Source organism: Perognathus longimembris, chromosome 10 (genome assembly GCF_023159225.1).
Source record: "Perognathus longimembris pacificus isolate PPM17 chromosome 10, ASM2315922v1, whole genome shotgun sequence".
Lineage (NCBI taxonomy): Eukaryota > Metazoa > Chordata > Mammalia > Rodentia > Heteromyidae > Perognathus > Perognathus longimembris.
Genome location: NC_063170.1, coordinates 7,991,166 through 8,011,547, shown reverse-complemented (window position 1 = coordinate 8,011,547; position 20,382 = coordinate 7,991,166). Strand labels below are relative to the sequence as shown.

The following is a 20,382-nucleotide window of genomic DNA, read 5'->3' as shown; positions in this document are numbered from 1 at the left end:
GATTATAGGGGTGAGCCACCAGTGCTGGCACAAATCTTTTTCTTTTTTAATACTGCTGATTCTTAGAGCCACATCCCTTGGACTCAGTAATGTTTAGATAACCATCATATGCTGAAGAAGCATAACACTTTTCTGACTTGTGTTAATACATTTTAATATCGAAAACAAATTTTGCAGCTGGGCATACAACCTTATTTCCAGAACTCAAAAGGCAGAGGTAGTAGAATTGTTGAGTTCAGGGCCAGCCTAGACTATACAGGGAGATCCAATTTCAAAAAATACTGTATTAAGCAAGCACTAGTGGCACAGACCTGTAATTCTAGCCACTCAGAGGCCTTATAAGATCTGAGGAACCCAGCTTCCAGCCCTGGCAGGAAACTCCATTAAGACTCTCTTCTCCAATTAACCTGCAAAAACAAAACAAAACAAACCAGAAGTGGAAGTGTAATTCGAGTGATATAGTGCCAGCCTTAAGCAGAAAAAGCCAAGCAAGAGTGTGAGCCCACGTTCAAGTCCCAATACCAGCAGAAAGAAAAAAAGTGCTGCATCAGCTATTACTTTATAGCAAACCACACTTGAGTGGCCTTGGCCTGAGATGACAAACATTCACTCTTGTTCATGAGTCCACAGGTCAGATAGATCCTTCTACTCTTGGCTAAATTATCCTGCAAGGATAATGTTTACCTGGAAGCCTGGCACCACTCAGAGAGTTTATAGTAACACTATTATTTATGGAAGCAATGAGCAAAAGAATAAACAGGGGAATGTTAGCCTCAGAAGGAAGGGAAATCCTGACACAAGCTACAACATGGTGAACCTTAAGGACCTTATACTAAGTGAAATAAGCCAGTCATAAAGACAAATTTACTATACTGATTCCATTTATTTATTGCACTTCTAGTAGCCAAAAATCATACAGGCAGTTGGGTATGACAGTGCACACCTGTAATACCAGCACTCAGGAGGTTGAGGCAGGAGAATGCCAAATTCCAGGCCAGGCTTAACTACATTTAAAAAAAAAAAAAAAAAAAGCCAACTGGCTCATGCCTATAATCCTGGCTATTCAGGAGGAGGCAGCTGAGATTTGAGGATTGCAGATCAAAGTCGACCCCAGGAGACAAATTCAGACTTTTATCCCCAAAAGCCCAAAGTAAAGGTATGAGTCAAGCGTCAGAACACCAGGCTTGAGTGAAAAAGTGAGAGCACTGGCCATGAATTCAAAGCCCAGTACTGGTATACACACACACACCCTTTGAAAACTTGGCAAAGAGAAGGGACTCGCTGCTAGTGGGAGGTGAATGTATTAGAAAAGAAGGAACATTGTAACACGCTAGGAAGAAGATCAAACAACCACTAGCGTTCAGTGTAGATGATGGAGAAAAGGGCACTGTGCAATCCTAGTAGAAAGAAAAACAACAGGAGCTGGGAATGTGTCTCAGCAATAGAGTGCTTGCCTAGCATGCATGAAGCTCTGGGTTCGATTCCTCAGCACCACATACACAGAAAAGGCCGGAAGTGACACTGTGGCTCAAATAGTAGAGAGCTAAGTCTTGAGCAAAAAAAGGAGCTCAGGTTCAGAATTCAAACCTCAGGGCCAGCATTAAAGAAAAAAGTTAAAAATTATGCAAAGTAGTTGCATTGTCCAAAAGAGAAATATATGCATTATTTGAATTGTGACATGCTAACCCTCTGTCCAACACCTTAGTAAAAACAAAATTACATTTAAAAAATTAAGAGATCCGCGTTTGGAAAGGTAATACTTGCCTTATTGGGCATATTTTCGTAACAAGATTACTTGCGGATTTTTTTTTTTTTGAGAAATAAAAGGACTGTAATTCACAACCCCTCCTGAGAGAAATACACAATCCAGGCTAGGAGACTGTCTTAGAAAAACGCTCATTTCACCCTCTAGACTTTTCAGAGCGTCCCTAAGTGTGCAGCTCGGAGGCTTATGGGAAATGTAGTTCCGCGGCCGGCAGGACGCCGCAGCGAGGACCCTGGGCGCGCCAGCCCAGACATCTGCGCATGTGCGGCGCGCCGAGCGGCGCCCGCCCTCCCCCCCCCACCCCGGGCCGCGAGTGGGTGACAGGACCCCTCGTCCCCACGTCTTCGCCGCCCCGCGCCGTGGCCCGAAGCCACGGAGCCACGAGCCGAGGCTCTGCCCTCCAGGTAGGAAAAGGCGCTGTCAGGAGGCTTGGCGTGGCCCGGGGCCGAGGCCCCGGTGATGACGCGTGGATTCCTGCCCCGGTGGGTGGGAGCCCAAACTTCGGCTGAGACCATCGAGGCGACGTCGGGGGCCTCCCCGGCCCTCCTCGGGGCGGAGCCCACGGGCTGGGCCTCGCGGTAGAGCCGGGGGGGCGGCGGCGCGGGCGAGGGCGGCGGCCAGGCCTGCCGGCCTCCCTTTGTCAGCCGAGGCAAAGGCGCCCGCGACCCACAGCGAGGCGCCGCGGCCGCGCGGGAGCGAGCCCGGAAGTCCCGCGGGCGCGCGCGGGGCCGGACCTGCCGGGAGGGGCGGGAGGGGCGGGAGGGGGCGGGGCCTCCGCACCTGGCCACGCCCCGGGTACCACCCTCTGCCACCTGCCGCATCCTGGTGCGGGAGGCGGGAGTGGGGGAAGGCTCCTGAGTCGTTCCAGACGCCCCGGGAGCGAGAGCCCCGCTCCGTCTACAGTGTTCGCACCCGGTCTTCACATCCGACCCGTGTCCTTCCTTCCGGTGTGGGTATCCGCGGAAAGAAAGGCTCCCACGGCGGGGGGTGGGGGGAGTGATTGACCCGAGGGCAGACAGCCAGCTGTTACTTTGTAGTAGGCGACAGCCGATTGTGTCTTCCTTTTGTCTTTTGACTTGGCTTACTGGTGGTTTTTGCCTTGCGTGTGTTTGCAATGTTCTCGTGGGTGAATTTGCTGTTTATTCCTCCCGAGGCACCCTGAAGACTATAAACCGAACTTGGTGATTTTACAAAGGTTTCCCCATGGACTGGGAGTATAGGCCAGGGGCAGAGCGCTTAACTCGCATGCAGGAAGCCTTGAGTTTGGTCTAGCACAGAAGCCAGGAAGGTTTCCCTAGGATTCAAAAGTTTGGAAACTTTGAAACCAATTGCATTATTCTTAGATTGTTAGCTACTACTACTTATTCTTCACATTATTATTATTATTATTATTGCTATTAATATTTTGTCAGTCGTGGGGCTTGAACTCAGGGCCTGGGCACTGTTCCCAGAGCTCTTTTGCTCAAGGCTAGTGCTATACCACTTTGAGCCACAGCGCCACTTCCCGTTTGTTTTTTTTTTTGTTTTTTTTTTTGGCCAGTCCTGGGCCTTGGACTCAGGGCCTGAGCACTGTCCCTGGCTTCTTCCCGCTCAAGGCTAGCACTCTGCCACTTGAGCCACAGCGCCACTTCTGGCCGTTTTCTGTATATGTGGTGCTGGGGAATCGAACCTAGGGCCTCGTGTATCCGAGGCAGGCACTCTTGCCACTAGGCTATATCCCCAGCCCCCACTTCCCGTTTTTTGATAACAGTCTCTTGGGGACTTTTCTGCTCTGGCTGGCTTTGGACCTCCTGAGTAGCTAGGATTACAGGCATGAACCACCTGTTAGCTTTTATTTTGATTCTATTAATGATTATATTAGAATAAGGGTACTAGTAAGTCACTTCAGAGAGGCTCAACCTTAGTCCTGTTCTAGGAGACAACCCAATTAAAGGCAGTGGGGTCAATGGGAAGCATTTTCTTCCCTCTCCCCCTGTCTCTGTCTCTCTCTCTCCATCTCTGTTTCTGTCTCTGTCTCCCTCTTTCTCGGTCTCTGTCTCTCTCTGTCTCTGTCTGTCTCTCTTTGGTTGTCCTGGAGCTTGAACTCATGAACTGGGCACTATCCTTGAGCTGTTTTGCTCACTTGAACTACAGTTTTCACCTTTTCTGGTGATTAATTGGAGATAAGAATCTCATGGACTTTCCTGCCTTTGCTGGCTTTGAACTGCAATCCATAGATTTCAGCCTCTTGTTAGCGAGTCTAATAGACATGAACCACGAGTGCCTAGCTTAGGAATTATTATTTTGCCAGGTAGTAGATAGAGATTTCTAAAACAGACATTCCATGGGTACGAGGCAGAGCAACTCTTTAATAACGTGCCTTCCTTTTTTTTGTGTTCCAGTTCTGTCTTCGTAGTTCTCTGTCTTTACGTCAGAAATGAACAAAATGAGCAAATCCCAGGTGAGTTGTATATTCCCTATTTTTTTATATTACATTTGTGGAAACGTATGTGGATCCAAAAAATGAGGTAGAGAAGTATGAATGACTTAAGGAAAACAGTGAAAATAAGTGGTTGATGCCAGCAGCCAAAGAGCAGTTGTTTAGAATATTAGTTTCTGTATATTGTGCATTCTCATTGGTGAATGGCAGTATCTGTGATTTACAGGACCCTGGTAACCTGTAATGTTGCGCATCTTTATTTACCATCCAGACATCATCTTTGGTGAAGCGTCTGTTCACAATCTTTTGCCCATTTTAACTACATTGTTTATTATTTTGAGCTTCAAGAGTTATTTGTATATTTAGAGACTAATTATTTATTAAACGGGTGTTTGTCAGATGTTTTCCCAGTCTGGGGTTTGTCTCTGTACTCTTTGCTTTGGTGTTGGTGTTGGGCAGGCACCACGATCCTCCCGGTTTCAGTGCCTCCATCAAATGTAGCTGAGATGACAGGTGTGTACCAGCACACTCAGGATCTGTTGAGAAGGGGTCTCACACACTTCCATTGTCAGCCTCCCATGAAGGGAGGATCACAAGCACAAGCCACCAGCATCTGGCTTAGGGTATTTCAAATCTTTATTTTTTTTCCCTCTCAAGTTATAGTAGCTGGTATTAGAGAAAAGAAACAACACATGCATTGCTGGTGGCAGCCTTGTTGGGAGCAGTCTGACAATACTTACCGAGCAAACCTAGACATGTCTAGCTGTGTCTAAATATTTTTCAACACCTGTACAAGCCTCCCAAGAGAAGAGGGGCAGAGTAAAGTCTCTGGTCATAGTTTAGCTCTAGCTTTCCAAGCTTACAGCAGCCTCATTTGGGGAAGTCATTGGCAAGGTCATAAGAAACATAAGGAAACATACGGCTTGACACAGTTGGTCCATCTGGCGGGTCAGAGTGTGGCTGAGTCTTGGGTGTCTGACAGGAATATAATTAGAGGGAGTGGGATGCGCTGTATTTTCTGCTTGGCTCCACTGCCAGCTCTCAGCACACTTTTGTGAAGTGAAATGAATATCTTCATCTGATCCAAGGCAACCTGGTGTGGAGGGAGAGACACATGTCAGCGTGTGCTCGGGACAAAGCAAGCCACGTGGGGCAAGGAAGTGAGGCTGGGAAGCACTACCACTTGAGCCACACATCTCCAGCCCAGCATTTTGCTGGTTATTTTGGAGATGGAATCTCCCAGACTTTCCTTCCTGAGCTGGCTTTGAATCTCAATCCTCAGATCTCAGCCTCCAAGTAGCTGAGGTTCCACATGCAGGGAAAAAACATAAAAAATCAGAATGTATCTAGTGTGCTCAAATAGAACAGTAACCTCCAAAGAACAGCAGCATGAGAAGGGGCAGACAGAACTCAAGGCAAGAGAGCTACAAGAAATGCCTACAAAGAGTTCGCAAGAGAGCCGGGCGCCAGTGGCTCACATCTGTAATCCTAGCACCTCAGGAGGCTGAGACCTGATGACTGAGCTTTGAAGCCAGCCAGAGAAAGAAAGTCTGTGAGACTCTTGTCCTCAGTAAACTACAATAAAAGCCAGAAGTGGAGCTGTGACTCAAGTGGTAGAACACTAGTCTTGAGCACAAAAGCCTAGGCCCAGAGTTCAAGCTCCAGGATTGGCAAAAAAAAAAAAAAAAACTGTAAGAGGAGCAAGAATGATAATGACACCAAGTTGCTTCTAGCATAAACTGGAACAGGGTAATTGGTAATTCAAAAACAAGCATCTGAGGACTGTCACCAAAGCAGGCACTGTAATAACAGTTAGGTGTTTGTGGCACCCAATAAGGGAGTTAAATTGACTCAGCTGGACACTGATGGCCCATGCTTGTCATCCTAGCTATTTAGGAGGCTGTGATCTGAGGACCATGGTTTGAAGTCATCCTGTAAAACTCGTATGTCCAATTAACTACCAAAAAGCCAGAAGTGAAGCTGTGGCTCAAGTGATAGAGGGCTACCCTTGAGCATAAAAGCCCAGGGACAGTGCCCAGCCCCAGGCCTGGTGCACATACACATACACACACACACACACACACACACACACACACCAGTGTATGTTCAGTTGACTCTTGTAAGATCTACATTTTAAAAACTCTAGGCTGGGGCTGGGGATATGGCCTAGTGGCAAGAGTGCTTGCCTCGTATACATGAAGCCCTGGGTTCAATTCCCCAGCACCACATATATAGAAAACGGCCAGAAGTGGCACTGTGGCTCAAGTGGCAGAGTGCTAGCCTTGAGCAAAAGGAAGCCAGGGACAGTGCTCAGGCCCTGAGTTCAAGGCCCAGGACTGGCAAAAAAAACCCAACAACTCTAGGCCCCCACTCTCAACCTCTCGAGTGCTGGGATTACTGGCATGCACTATCATGCCTGCTCTTCTGTGTTCTCTCTGCATCACCAAGAGTTGGCCACCTCAGATTGGACAACATGTCGTTTCAGGGCTCGGTTTCGTTCACGGATGTCACTGTGGACTTCAGCCAGGAGGAGTGGGAGCGCCTGGAGCCCTCCCAGAGGATCCTCTACATGGACGTGATGTTGGAGAACTACAGCAACTTGCTGTCAGTGGGTAAGCGTGGCCTTTGGTGTCGCTCCCTGTTTGCCGGTCAGCACTCTGTCCTTCACAGGAGCTTCTGCGTTACTGCGTGTTGCTGCCCTCCATCTTCGCATGTTGAGGCTGGGAGGATGCAGCCTGTGGAGTTCTGCCTTCTTTATTCACCAGCGACTTAGACAGCAGGAACCGTGCATCCTGTGATTGTCAAACTAGGTGTGATGGGAACAACAAAAAGCTGTGGATAGTGTAGCTCGAATGACCAGCCCAGAACTTTCTAGGGACAATATGAAAAGAAGGAAAATGGGAGAAACTGTGGAAATGATATCAGATACCACGTAGGAGCAAGTTGGTGTCTTCAGAATATTTTCCAGAATGTAGTTTCTGGCCAAGTGTGATGGTGCGTGTCTATAATCTTAGCTGCTCAGGAGGCGGAGGTCAGAAGGTCTGCCGTTCAAGTCCCACACCAGTCACTCACCCTGGTCCCCCCCGCGAGTCCCACCCACTTCACGTCTGCCCTGCCTACTCCCTTAGTCTGTGTGGTTCCAGGTCCCTGAAGACTCTAAGTCCCCTCCGTCCCCGGAGGCGCCAGTCTCTCGGCATCCTGCTCCTCTTAGTTGAGCCCAGGGCCTTGCGCATGCCCTCAGCCCTCACCTTTAGTTTTTGTTTGTTTTTTATCCACTTTAAGGTCACTTTGTCATCTAGCAATGCTACCTATGTCCATTGTCAGTTTGTACCTTTTTTTTTTTTTTTTGGTCACAGCCTTTTATATTTTTGTCCTTCAAAGTTTAAGACCAAGAAAAAGATGTCAGCAGGGCTGTGCTTGCGGTGGGAGAGAGCTAGTCACCTGCTAGATCAAAGAGGTAGCACATCCGCGGAGACTCCCTTGTGGAAGTGGTGAGGGGCTGACTAGTGCATTTCTTTGTGCTGCATCCTAGAAGTGTGGAAGGCCGATGACCAGATGGAGAGGGACCCCAAAACCCCAGACGAGCAGGCAAGGCAGTTTCTAATTCTCAAGAACCAAACCCCAGTCGAAGAAAGAGGTCACCTCTTTGCAAAAACCTTTCATCTGAACACTGACTACGTTTCTTTGAGACAAGTGCCCTATAAGTACAGTGGCTGTGAAAAGACTCTGACGTGTCGTTCGGACGCGCTCGGTGACAGAAGCTATGCAAGGAAGGAGGGCGACGAGGGCAGCGGGTTTGGAAAACCGCTCCTCCGTCTGAAGCAAGAGAAGCCCCAGGCCGCGGCGGGCTACCCCGAGTATAACAAAAGCCCCAAAGCCCTCGGCCCTAAGGAAGTGATTTTTAAGCATCAGAAAATGAAAACCATGGTTCAGCCTTTCGTGTGCAACTACTGTGACAAGGCCTTCTCGTTTAAGTCGCTCCTCGTGAGCCATAAGAGAATCCACACGGGCGAGAAGCCGTACGAGTGCAACGTGTGTCAGAAGACCTTCTCCCACAAGGCGAACCTCATCAAGCACCAGCGGATCCACACCGGGGAGAAGCCCTTCGAGTGCCCCGAGTGTGGAAAGGCCTTCACACACCAGTCCAACCTCATCGTGCACCAGCGGGCGCACATGGACAAGAAGCCCTACGGGTGCGGCGAGTGCGGCAAGACGTTCGCACAGAAGTTCGAGCTCACCACGCACCAGAGGATTCACACCGGAGAGCGGCCCTACGAGTGCAGCGAGTGTGCAAAGACCTTCTTCAAGAAGTCCAACCTCATCATCCATCAGAAAATCCACACCGGGGAGAAGCGCTACGAGTGCAGCGAGTGCGGCAAGTCTTTCATCCAGAACTCGCAGCTCATCATCCACATGCGAACTCACACCGGGGAGAAGCCGTACGAGTGCAGCGAGTGCGGCAAGACCTTCAGCCAGCGGTCCACGCTGCGGCTGCACCTGCGCATCCACACCGGGGAGAAGCCCTACGAGTGCGCCGACTGCGGCAAGGCCTTCAGCCGGAAGTCCCGCCTCAGCGTCCACCAGCGGCTCCACTCGGCCGGCAGGCCCTGAGCCGCAGCCCGGGGCCCTCACCCCAGCGCCCATCGCGGGAGGGGCCCGAGGATCGCCGGAGCTCCTGCTGGCAGGCAGTCTCCACGGGGAAGTCGGGAGGCCGGGACCGTGGAGAACGCGGTTCTGGGCTGAGAGACGCCTGTCACAGCACATCCGGTGGCTTTCGGAATTGTCCTGTGCAGTGCTGGGGACTGAAACCAGGTCCCTGGGTGGGCTCCGCCACCAAGCTGCACCCAGTCCCCGAGAAATAGCGCAAGCATAGACAGACAGTACCCTACACGTTTATTTTAGTTTATGTTTTTGCCAATCCTGGGGCTTGAACCCAGGGCCTGGACACTGCCTTCGAGCGTCTTTTGCTCATGGTGCGCATTCTACCACTTGAGTCACAGCGCCACTTCCGGCTTTTTTGAGTAGTTTATTGGAGATAAGAGTCTCACAGCCTACCTGGGCTGGCTTTGAACCATGATCCTCAGATCTCAGCCTCCTAAGTAGCTAGGGTTGCAGATGTGAGCCACTGGTACCTGGCTCTACCCTAGAAATTTATATGCGAGACCATTCTGCAAAACACACATCATGTTTTAAATGTATGTATGTGAAGTTACTGGGAGTTTGAAAATGTTCGTCTTTGCAATCATGAGGGCACATCAAACACGATTTTTCCATATTAAATGTGAGTTTCAGCACCTTTCCAACCTGCTCTGCATTCCAAATGAAATAGGTACCAGATTTGAGGTAGCACTGGGCCTTTTCGCTCCGGCTCGCTGCTGTGACCATCGTCACTGCGCTGCCTCTCCACTAAAGTTGACAGTTTGGTGGAGACTCGACCTGATTCCAGGTTTGAAGATTTTTCTAGAAGATTTATGCGTTCTAAGATGCAAGTGTAGGTAAGGAAGAGGAACTTGACGGAGGAGGCAATGTGAACTGCGTTTCTCAATGTACGCTACAAGATACAAGTGTGCAGTGCAGATAGATCGCCGCATGCGCCATGACCTTGTTCCTGACTTACAGGTGCATGTCTTACCAAAATATTGTGTAGCCCAGAAAAATATTTTTGTGAGTTTCCATTTCTTTTCATATTTGTCTTCTTAAAAAAAAAAAAGGTAGAGGGCTGGGGATATAGCCTAGTGGCAAGCGTGCCTGCCTCGGATACACGAGGCCCTAGGTTCGATTCCCCAGCACCACATATACAGAAAACGGCCAGAAGCGGCGCTGTGGCTCAAGTGGCAGAGTGCTAGCCTTGAGCGGGAAGAAGCCAGGGACAGTGCTCAGGCCCTGAGTCCAAGGCCCAGGACTGGCCAAAAAAAAAAAAAAAAAGGTAGAGTGCTTATGTAGCTCACAGATGTTACATTTCAGAGATTTTAAAGGAAAAACTTATTTTGAGGAAACTCAATATTGCATTTTAAATTTCTATGTGCATAATTCATTTTAGAAATGAGTTGAAAAGAATCCTGCTGTTGGAAGGAGGCCTTTGGTCCTGCGTGTGTGTGTGTCACTCAGCCCTTGCCTGTCCTGTCACCGTCCACACTTCACACATGGCTTCCTAGTAATGTCCCCAGACTGAGAGAGCAATGTCACCATTATTTCTGCACAACTGAAAGATTGCCACTGTAGACTTGATGTCACCAGCAGAAGTTAAATCGTGCATTAGAATGACTGTACCCGGCAGCCCACCGGCTTCTTACCATCGAATGCCATTGGCGAACTGTGACTGTGTACGAATGGGAGCCACACCGGGGACGCTTGACCAGGACAGCACGGCCAACTGGGTCTTAGTCTAAGTTAGTCTTGCCTATTAAAGGAAGACAGTTGTTTCATGAGCTGCTGTTGAAATGTAAACTACAACAGCCTCCTTGGAAAATATTGTGATTCTGTCTCCTAACATGAAGAACATACAGTCTTTAAACCAGAGATTTCACTCCTGGGAGTCTGTTTCTAAGAAAGAAGAATAAAGTGCCAGTACCTGAGATTTTATGTTTATCAATGTATATTGTAGTATTTTTGGTAAATACAAAAAAAAAACCCCCACAAAAACAGTATGAGAATGATGAATAAATTGTAGTAAAATGTATCCTGGCTGAATGGTGTTCTATTGCAAAGAATGTACTGTGGAGAGACCTCTCCAGTCCAATGGGGAGGCCCTCTGAGAATAGACCCATGTTTGTAAAATAAATATCTCAGCTCCTTCTGTGTGCGCGTCTGTCACGATTCACAGGCCTGGGGAGGCCGGCGGGGAACTCCACCAACCCGGGAGCAAAGCCATGAGCACCCAGAGAAGCCCTGGGAGCCGCGCCCCCCCCCCCCCACTCCAGGGCCCGGCAGGAAGTCTTCCCAGCACCCTTGTGATCACTGGAAAGGTCTGCAAAGCCCGGCAGAGACAGCTGCTATGAGGAACGCGGGATGGAGGCAAGGAGGGAAGCAAGAAAGACAAGCTTCACCTGCCGCTGTTCAGCATCCAAACACAGCCAGGCATCGGTGAAGTGGTCCTGGGATAAGGCAGGGCAGAGGAGGAGGGAGGACCTCCCCACCCCGGGCGCATGGGGTGTGCACAGTTGATGCATCGCAGGGAAGCGGTGGGTGGAGCCAGCCAGGCGCAGAGGCTGCCCCTTGCCCCGCAGAGATTGAGGTGCGGGCACATGCTATGCACTTGAAGAAACCGCAATGGGTGAGGGAGCTGCTGGAGGTATGGGCCATTAGCAGCACTGGACCCATGACCTGAGGTGCCTGGTGGGCCTGGGCAGGACGCTCGCGGCTGTCCGCGAGCTGGTGCTAATCATCACACCAGGAGGAGACACCGCGTGCTGAAGGTAAGACCTGAGCTGGCGCTGCCTGCTGGCTCTGCCCTTGACAGCGCTGTGCTGTGCATGCGGCCTCCTCACCCTGCAGTCAGAACCCACGAGGTAAGTGCGCCATCCTTGGTCCACGCACGAAGTGACGGGTCAGCAGACAGGGCAGGAATCGGCGGCCACAGTGAAAAGTATCTCAGAAGTACAGAGATGACTTCAGAGTTCCGTTTTGTTGTTGTTATTTGGTTCTAGGAACCAAACCCTATCATGCACGCTAGGCTCTACCCCTGCCTCCCTAAATACAACTGATCCCAAAAGGGAGCAAGAAAAAAAGATACATAGAAAATGACTAGAAGCTGGGCACCGGTGGCTCACACCTGTAATCCTAGCTACTGAGATCTGAGGAGCTTGGTTTGAAGCCAGTCCAGGCAGGAAAGTCCATTAAACTCCTATCTCCAATTAACCACCACAAAGCTGGAAATAAAGCTGTGGTTCAAGTGGTAGAGTGCCAGTCGTTAGCAAAAGAGCTCAAGGATGGTGTCCAGACCCTGAGTTCAACCCCAGAACTGACACACACACACACACACACACACACACACGAATTGTAAAAGGCCGACCTAAAATTAAACTGTATTAGCTAGGTTTCAAGACATGGTCACAGATTTGAGACTCCTTTGGGTCCCCAACATAATGAGACCCAGCCTTGAAAGAAAATGCCACTATCACACACATCCTCTTTTGAACTATTAAATCTGCACCCAAAGAGTCATGCTTTAAACATATAGACCTAGATGAATGTAAACTAAGTCGGTTGGAAAATGATTCCACACAGCCAATTAACATTAGCAGCCTGGAATGGTATGATTCACTTCAGATAGAGGTCACAATTTCTCAGAAATGAAGGACAACAACCGAGGGGCTGATTTGAGAAGATGTGCATGTGTCTGATAAATCTTCAACATAGACAAACTAAAACAGATTTGCTCGACACCAGTGGCTCGGCCTATACTTCTAACTACTGTGGATACTAAGATCCTGGCAATCATAAAAGTCCGTGAAGCCCTACCTACAAAATAACCAGCAGAAAGAGAGGCTGGAGGTGTCGTTCAGATGATAGAGCACCAGCAAGCAAGCAAGCAGGAAGTTCATGAGCCCACATCTCAGCCGATAGTTCGACACAGTTGTTCAGACCTGTCATCCCAGATATGCAGAAAGCATAGGCGGGGGGAACAGCATCCCGGATAGCGGAGCACGAAGCCAGACCCCATGTTAAAATAAAGCAGAATGGTGGAGTCCATGCTAGCAAGAATGAGTCTCGAGTTTAAACTTCAGTGTGTAAAGTAGCTAAAATATTTATTAAATATAGAAATAATATTTTAATATCTTGGAGTAAATGCTTTATAAAAATTATTTACCTATTTTGCCTATTTTTTTTTTTCCTGGCTTGATACAGCCATAAATTAGAACAAATGGGCTCTGCAGGTTTTGCGCAGGCCACCAGGTGGCAGTGTTATCCCGGGCCGGCCTGTCAGCGGCGGTGCCCCAGCTGGAGGGGCAGGGAAGCGCTATGTGTTTAAGAGCTGTTCTCTCCCACTGAGCTGGGAGTTTATTAAAGAACTAAACGCTTAATTTTTTTTTCTTTTTCTAGTGTTAGGGATGGAACACGTGACAACTGCTCTTCAAAAACCAACTAGTAAACAATCAGTAGCCTATTAAAATGATAACCAAGAATGACTTGTTCAAGCACTCAGTCTGAGAAAATCAGTGTAATAATTAATAAGGGAAGAAAATGGATCCTCTCAGTGAATGTAAATGGGCTCTTGGCCAAAATCCAACAGCATTTCATGATTAAAAAAAGAAAAGTGCTCAGAAGCCGGGTGTTGGGCGGCTTACGCTTGTATCCTAGCTACTCAGTAGGCTGAGATCCAAGTTCAAAGCCAACCTCGGCAGAAAAGTCCATGAGACTTCAATCTCCAATTAGCCCCCAAAAAGCCAGAAGTGGAGCTGTGGTGCTTAGTCTTGAGCAAAAAAGCTCAGGAACAGTTCCCAGGCCCTGAGTTCAAGCCCCAGCACTGGCACAGAGAAAATACAAAAACACAAGAAGGAAATAAAATCCGTTTAAACCTCCAGTTTAATGATCCTAAAACATTAAAAAGAAATGAATGGGGTCACTGTTAGAGGACGATAAGGGAACAAAATCATGACCTTAAAAACTGGTAAAGGAAAGGAAACAAAGCTTTCAAGATTAATGAAGAGAACATATTCGGCCTGCATGTTCTGGAAGAGCGGTACCACTGGCACTTAAATGAGAAGGGGGGGGCGGGGAGGCGTCATGCGTGGAAGGGGTTGGGGATGGAAGTTCTGGGGGTCACGGATGAGAAGGGAATATTAAGATGAAGGTGCCCGCAGCCTGCCATCCCTCAAAGAGCGGCCAGCGCCGCCACTGCAGCTGTGAGGGGTGGGTAGAGGGGGCGGAACATGTGGTGGAGGACTGACGGGGGAGGGGGCCCTTCCAGAAAGTTCCATGCATCAAGTTGGCTTTAGCAGGTGCAGCCTGATCTCAGGGGTGAACTCCTGAGCAGTGGGGAGACAGGAAGCTAAGCATCCTGGGAAAGGGTGCCAGCCCCCCCCTCCCCGCCAGCCTGGGAGCAATAACTGCACAGCACAGGAAGCGTTTCTAAGTAGATGACTTTATTGGGGCTCCTTGGGGTGGGGGTGGCCGGGGGCTCAGTTGGCCTCCAGGATCTGCCGCACCCAGGGCATGAGCTCGGTGACCCGCGAGTACACGGCCGGCGTGGAGGTGGAGCAGGTGTTGCTGCCCCAGGACACGATGCCCACCAGGGTCCACGCCCCGTCCTGTTGGCACACCAGGGGGCCCCCCGAGTCGCCCTGCGGGGAGAGGGGGGCCTGTCAGGACCCACCCCGGCCCTGCCGTCCACCCCGGAGGGAGGAGGGAGGGAGGGAGGAGGGGAGGGAGCTGGCGGGCTTCCCCGGCTGGGGGGGGGAGGCGCGAGGGGCAGGCGCCATGGGCACGGGGCGCCCAGGCCCCCCCAGGGCTGGCTGGGGAAGGGCCAGCCGTGGGGGGCGGCGGGGCCGTGGCATACCATGCAGGAGGAGACGCCGCTGGCGCCTGCGCAGACCATCGAGTCCTTGATCTTGAAGCCCCAGAACTTCTTGCACTCGGCGGTGGACAGGAGGGGCAGCGTGGCCTGCTGCAGCCTCTCGGGGGTCTTGCTGGCTGCGGGGACACAAGACAGGGTCAGGCTCCTCATGTTCTGTCTACTCGTGGAGCAGAGATCAGGCCATGCCCTGGGACACCCCACTGTGGGGTTCCACCCGGGGCGGGGCACACATCAGCCCTGGGCCTGGGGCAGTAGAGACCAGCCCCCCTCCTCCCTCCTGCCCCCTCCCTCTCCAGAAAACTGTTCCCTAAAATGAGGTGCAAGAGGGTGAGCTGGGTCCCCACTTGGAATCAGATGGAGCCCTGGACCTAGAGGATTGAGACTCCTTGGTCCCCCCGGAGTTGGAGAGACCCCCACTGTCATCACTGCCGCTGGTAGGCCTTCCTGCTGCGCTTCGGTCCTTATTCACTCTCATCTCCCTCCCTCCCTCCCTCCCTCCCTCCCTCCCTCCCTCCCTCCCTCCCTCCCTCCCTCCCTCCCTTCCTCCCTCCCTCCCTGCCTGCCTGCCTGCCTGGCATCCCTCCCTCCCTGCCTGGCATCCCTCCCTCCCTCCCTCCCTCCCTCCCTCCCTCCCTCCCTTCCTTCTAAATTGGAGCTGGGGCACCGAATGGCCAGCAAGTGGGCAGCAAGTGCCACATGGTGCTGGAAGAGCTGCTGCGTCCCCGGCACAGCCATGGCGCCCTGCACGTCCGGATCAGGGGGTGGACAAGCGCGTGTGCCACCCAGTTACTCCCGGACCTTTGGGCGTTTTTGCCTGGCCTGGACCGTGCGCTCTTCCTGCCTCTGCCCCTCGGGTGTTGGGGTTCCAGGCCCGGCCAGCGTGCCCGTCTTGGGTTTAGGGGGGCTCACCGCTGTGCGCGGTCTTCCCCCAGCCCGTGGTGACGCACTCGGTGCCCGCGGGGAAGTCGGCGTCGGCGCGGGGCAGGCACACGGCGGACACCGCGTCGGAGAAGCGCGCGGGCGTGGCCAGCTTCAGCAGCGCGATGTCGTCGCGGACGGTGAGTAAGTTGAACTTGGGGTTCTTGAAAACCTGTGGGTCGCGGGTACAGGAAAGAACCGGGGCTCTGCGTGTTCAGATAAACTGACCCCAGGAGCCAAGAGAGCAGTGGGAGGCCCGCCCCAGCGCCCCTGGGGCCCCCCAACCCCGGCCTGAATACCTTTGCGATCTTCAGCACCTGGATGTCCTCCTCGTCGGAGCCCTGGTCAAATTCCCCGGCCACCACGAGGTCGGACGTCCTGGCATTGAGACGGGCAGGGGTGAGGAGGGGCGTGGGCCCCCCACCCCCCCACGGGGCCTGATGGGGCCCCCGGGCCGCCCGGGACTCACCTGACCCCGCAGTGGGCGGCGGTGACCACCCAGTCCTCGCTGATCAGGGAGCCCCCGCAGAAGTGGAAGCCGTTTGCGTGCTGGGGAGGGAGGGGGCGGTCACAATTCCCCCAGGACAGCGCCCAGGCCGCCCCCCCACCCCCACCCCACCGCCCGGCATCCGCCCTCACCTGCAGGGACACCTGCCAGGGCCAGGAGCCGGGGACAGCGTCCTCCCCGTTGACGATCCTGGCCAGGCCGCTGAGCACGGGGTGGATGGCGGGGACCCCGCAGCCTGGGTGGGGGAATTGGGGTGAAGGATGGCTACTGTGACTCATGAGAAATGCCTGGTTCTGCCTCTGACTTGCTCAGCACCCTAGGGGCATGGCTGTGCCACTTCTTCTAGAAACTTCTCCTGGCTTCCCCCTGCCCCCAGGCCTGCCCTGGCAAGGAGGAGCAGCAAACCCACGAGTCAGCTTCTGGGCTTGCCACTTCTTTGACAGATCCCCCGTTAGGAAAGATCTGGGGTGTCAAGTCTTGGTTTCCTGTTCATTTAATAAAACACCAGACTCTGATTTCACAGCATTAAAACCAACAGTGAACCCCGGCAGGTGAACTGCGCATGCCCAGGACACTGGCTGGCTCAGCAGGCGCTCCTCAGTTCAGGGGGGTGAGGGGGTGAGGGGGGCGTCCCGCCCCTTCCCGGGTCCCTCTCCTCTGCTCCAGGCTCTTCACTGGGACTGGTGTTGCCAAATCGATCATTATTTCCATAATCGCAAAAAAGAATAGTGGTGTAATCACGCTACAGAGCACACTCAAGCACGCGGAGAGCTCTAGTAAGATGCAATGACTGGACAGACCTTGGGGAGCGGCAGGCAGAGGGGGTGCTGCTCATGACCCCTGTAAAGCCCTCGGCGTGCGGGGCAGAACCGTGGGGCATGCTCGTGTGGAGCGGAAATGAGCTCAGAGCAGGGAGGGGGCAGAGCGAAGGGAAGCGCGGGCTGAACTTGGTTCGTGTTTTAAGAAGTACCCAAGCAGGGGCGCGGCATGGCCTGCAGTTCTGGGTACTCCGGAGGCTGGCACTGGAGGAAGACTTGAACCCAGAATTCCCAGCCAGAGCCCCATAGACAGACCATGTCTCAAAACAAAGCAACGATAAAGCCAGGAGGAAGGAAGAGAAAGAGGGAGGGAGGGAAATTTGAAGCAAATCTGAAAAAATAAAAGAAGCTGAATCTTGAGGGTGGATTTGTAGATAGAATCTTCCATGTATTTGGTTCTTTCTTTCTCTCTCTCTCCTTTCTTTCTTTCTTGGTCATGGGGTTTGCACTCAGGGTCTGGCCACTGTCCCTGAGTTCTTTTTGTGTGTGTGTGTGCCAGTCCTGGAGCTTGAACTCAGGGCTGGGCACTGTCCTGGGCTTCTTTTGCTCAAGGCTAGCACTCTACCGCTTGAGCCATGGCGCCACTTCTGGCTTTTTCTGTTTATATGGTGCTGAGGAATCGAACCCAGGGCTTCACGCATGCTAGGCAAGCACTCTGCCACTAGGCCACGTTCCCAGCCTCCCTGAGTTGTTTTGCTCAAGGCTAGTGCTCTAATGCTTTGAGCCACAGCTCCACTTCTGGCTTTTGAGGGGTTAATTGGAGATAAGAGTCTCACGGGGGCTTTTCTGCCTAGGCTGACTTTGAACCGCAATCCTCAGATCTCAGCCTCCAGCGTAGCCAGGATTAGAGGTGTGAGCCACTGGCACGCGGCTTCTTTCCTTCTTTTAAAAAAATAGAACACAAAATGCTTAGCCGGTGGTCCGCACACTCACACAGTCCTGGATGGAGATATTGGGGGCCCCACACCCCCTTACGCTGCCCACAGTTCCCAACCTCAGCCACCCCTGGTTTTCCATTCTCAGAGCAGGGCCTGCGGGCTCAGAAAGCCCTAGAAGGCCTCCTGTCCCGAGGTTGCCTGTGGCAGGTGATGCCCCAGGGGTCCGGAAAAGGGGCTCAGCTCCCACTCAGGACAGGGCCCCCCGGCTCCTCTGGCGAGGCAGGGCTTTCAGGGTCACAAGGACCCAGCCTCCTCCCGGACCCCAACACTCACCAACAGCAGCCCCCACAAGGGCGAAGCAGGACAGAAGCCACAGGAACGCCATCGTGCTGTGGTCCGGGGAAGGTACCACCTGCCTGCTCTGGGACCCATTTTATGTCCCCCGGTGTCCCCCAAACCCTACCCATTCCTTCTGGCTCTAGCCAACCAGAAAGGCCAAACAGCCACCCTCCCTGTTCCCTGGGGACCTTGGGAGATAAGTGGCTGCCAGGCCTAAAACACCTCAGCCCCTGGGAAGAGAGCAGCTGCCTGGCCACGCCGCCATCTGCAAACACTGGCAACACCCAGCGCCCCCAGGGAATGGGGGGCCGGGCTGGGCCAGGCCCGGGGCTCGCCCCCTGCAGTCCTCGCCAGGGACCGGTGGGAGACATGCCTTCCTAGAGCCACAGGGGAAAGGCACTCCCACTGCGGGGTGGCTGGTGGCTAGAAGCCCCCGAACTTATCCTGGTGTTGGCTCAGGATCACGAAGGTGGGCCGCAGGATTCTCTATAGAAATGGGGTTGAACTCAAAGCAAAGCGTCGCCCAGGCCCTCATGATGAGCCAGGGGATGGCTGTGCCTTCCTATGGGGTGGAAGTTCCCTATAACACGGAGCTCTGAGACCACACCCCAAGTTGACACGGGGAACAGATTCATGCCATCGTGGAAGCGCCCTGAAACGAGACCGCGTGGGGGCTGTGCAGGCAGGCAGTGGCGGCCCAGGCTCCTTTCTCTGCTGTGGTCAGACGCACAGTGGCCCCCGGTGAGGAGGGCAGAGGTGCTGGCGACAGATGCGGACACCGCGCCCAGGAGAAGCACACTGGGTGAGGTCCCCAGCAGGACTGTTGTTCTCCGCTTCTCCACTAGAGGCGCTGTGAGGCCCGGCCAGGCGCTGGAGCGAAGCCACCGGAGGGGAACCAGGGCTGCATGAAAGGCTCCGGGGTGGGAAGCAGCCCCGGCGAGCAGCACAGGGCGGCGGGGCTTGTGGAAACACATGCACAATGGAGTTCCGCTCTTCCACTAGAAAGGCTCAGCTTATGTCATGTGCAGGGAAATGGATGGCCCTAGAGCAAGCTCAGGGAGACCGGGGTGCGCGTGTCCTCTCAGAGTCGGGTGGACACTACCACGGGGCCCCTAATCCGCACACGACTCGGCATTCGCCCGCAGACTGAGGCACACAGCGGCGGAGACCCAGAGGTGTAGCTCTCCCGAACCTGTGAACCAACTCCAGGGACTGGGCACCTGGGTCATCTGTGCTGTCGGTGGTGGTGGTGTTGGGGGGACGTCTCCTGTTTCTTAGCGGGGAGCGAAGGGGGGTGCAGAAAGGAAGGGGGGGAGGGTGAAGAAATGCAGCCACGGGATTCACTGTGAACTCTGTGGAAAAGGAGCTGGGCGACTGGTAGTCGGGATGGGAGGGGCGGACGAGGGAAGGGAGGGCAGGGTGACATTCCCAAGGAAAGAAACTACCTGAATTACAAAACGCTAACCGCTCGGCACGATGCCTTAATAATAATAATAATAATATACTTTTAAAAAAGCACATAAAAAGTTGTGGCTCCCAGTGGTAAAACACCAGCTTTGAGCAAAAGAGCTCAGGGGCAGCATCTGGGCCCTGAGTTCAAGCCCCATGACCGAAAAACAACCCACCAAGCAAGCACCATGACTTCGCTGGGTGCTGTTGGCTCATTCGCGTAACCAGAGCTGTAACTGAGCTCTGAGGACTCTGGTTCAAAGCCCCTTCCTATGAGGTTGGACTGGGGCGCAGTGCTGGGTCCCCTCCCTGGCCCCCGGGCGGGGGGAGAGGAGCACCCCGCTGCAGCTGGGCGGGTTCCCACAGGCCCCAGCCTTGGGCAGGAGGACTGGGGGTCCTCGGTGCAGGCAGCCAGCTGGGGGTTCCCAGGGCCCCATCAGGGAGGGGCGGGGGGGGGCATCGCCTGTGCGCCTGCCCCTCCCTAACAGACCCTGCAGGCCCGCCCCAGCCCCTCGCTCCCCCAGGGCCACCGGGGGCTGGGAGGAGGCCTGAGGCGCCAGTCCTCACTGCAAAGGTGCCCTACGTCCCTCCCTCCCTTCCTCCCTCCCTCCCATCCTTCCTTCCTCCCTCCCTCCCTCCCTCCCTCCCTCCCTCCCTCCCTCCCTCCCTTCCTTCCTTTCTTCCTTCCTCCCTCCCTCCCCTTCCTTCCCCCTTCTTTCCCTCCCTCCCTCCTTCTTTCCCTCCCTCCTTTCCTTCCTTTCTTTTTCCTTCT

The 20,382-nt window shown here is 53.2% G+C and overlaps 2 protein-coding genes across 5 annotated transcripts; one reads left to right on the top strand and one right to left on the bottom strand.

Moving 5' to 3' along the window:
* The first annotated feature begins 1,651 nt into the window (after positions 1 to 1,651).
* Positions 1,652 to 9,206, top strand: Zfp1 (ZFP1 zinc finger protein). 4 transcript variants are annotated; one of them, XM_048355115.1, is made up of 4 exons: positions 1,652 to 2,164; positions 4,141 to 4,205; positions 6,670 to 6,796; positions 7,717 to 9,206. In XM_048355115.1, exons 2-4 carry the CDS (start codon positions 4,182 to 4,184, stop codon positions 8,793 to 8,795), a joined length of 1,230 nt encoding a protein of 409 aa, XP_048211072.1. In that variant the 5' UTR covers positions 1,652 to 2,164; positions 4,141 to 4,181; the 3' UTR covers positions 8,796 to 9,206. The 4 variants fall into 4 exon arrangements, with proteins under 4 accessions (XP_048211072.1, XP_048211074.1, XP_048211075.1 ...); XM_048355117.1 differs by having other exon boundaries at positions 1,652 to 2,169; positions 4,147 to 4,205; XM_048355118.1 differs by lacking the exon at positions 1,652 to 2,164 and adding an exon at positions 2,691 to 2,714 and having other exon boundaries at positions 4,147 to 4,205.
* A 5,054-nt stretch (positions 9,207 to 14,260) lies between these two features.
* LOC125358182 (chymotrypsinogen B-like) lies at positions 14,261 to 18,207 on the bottom strand. The gene is made up of 7 exons (XM_048355119.1): positions 18,156 to 18,207; positions 16,258 to 16,361; positions 16,088 to 16,167; positions 15,918 to 15,996; positions 15,610 to 15,790; positions 14,683 to 14,816; positions 14,261 to 14,467 (listed from the first exon to the last, which is right to left on the bottom strand). The coding sequence occupies exons 1-7, from the start codon at positions 18,205 to 18,207 to the stop codon at positions 14,306 to 14,308; spliced, it is 792 nt and encodes a 263-aa protein (XP_048211076.1). The 3' UTR covers positions 14,261 to 14,305.
* Positions 18,208 to 20,382: the final 2,175 nt, after the last annotated feature.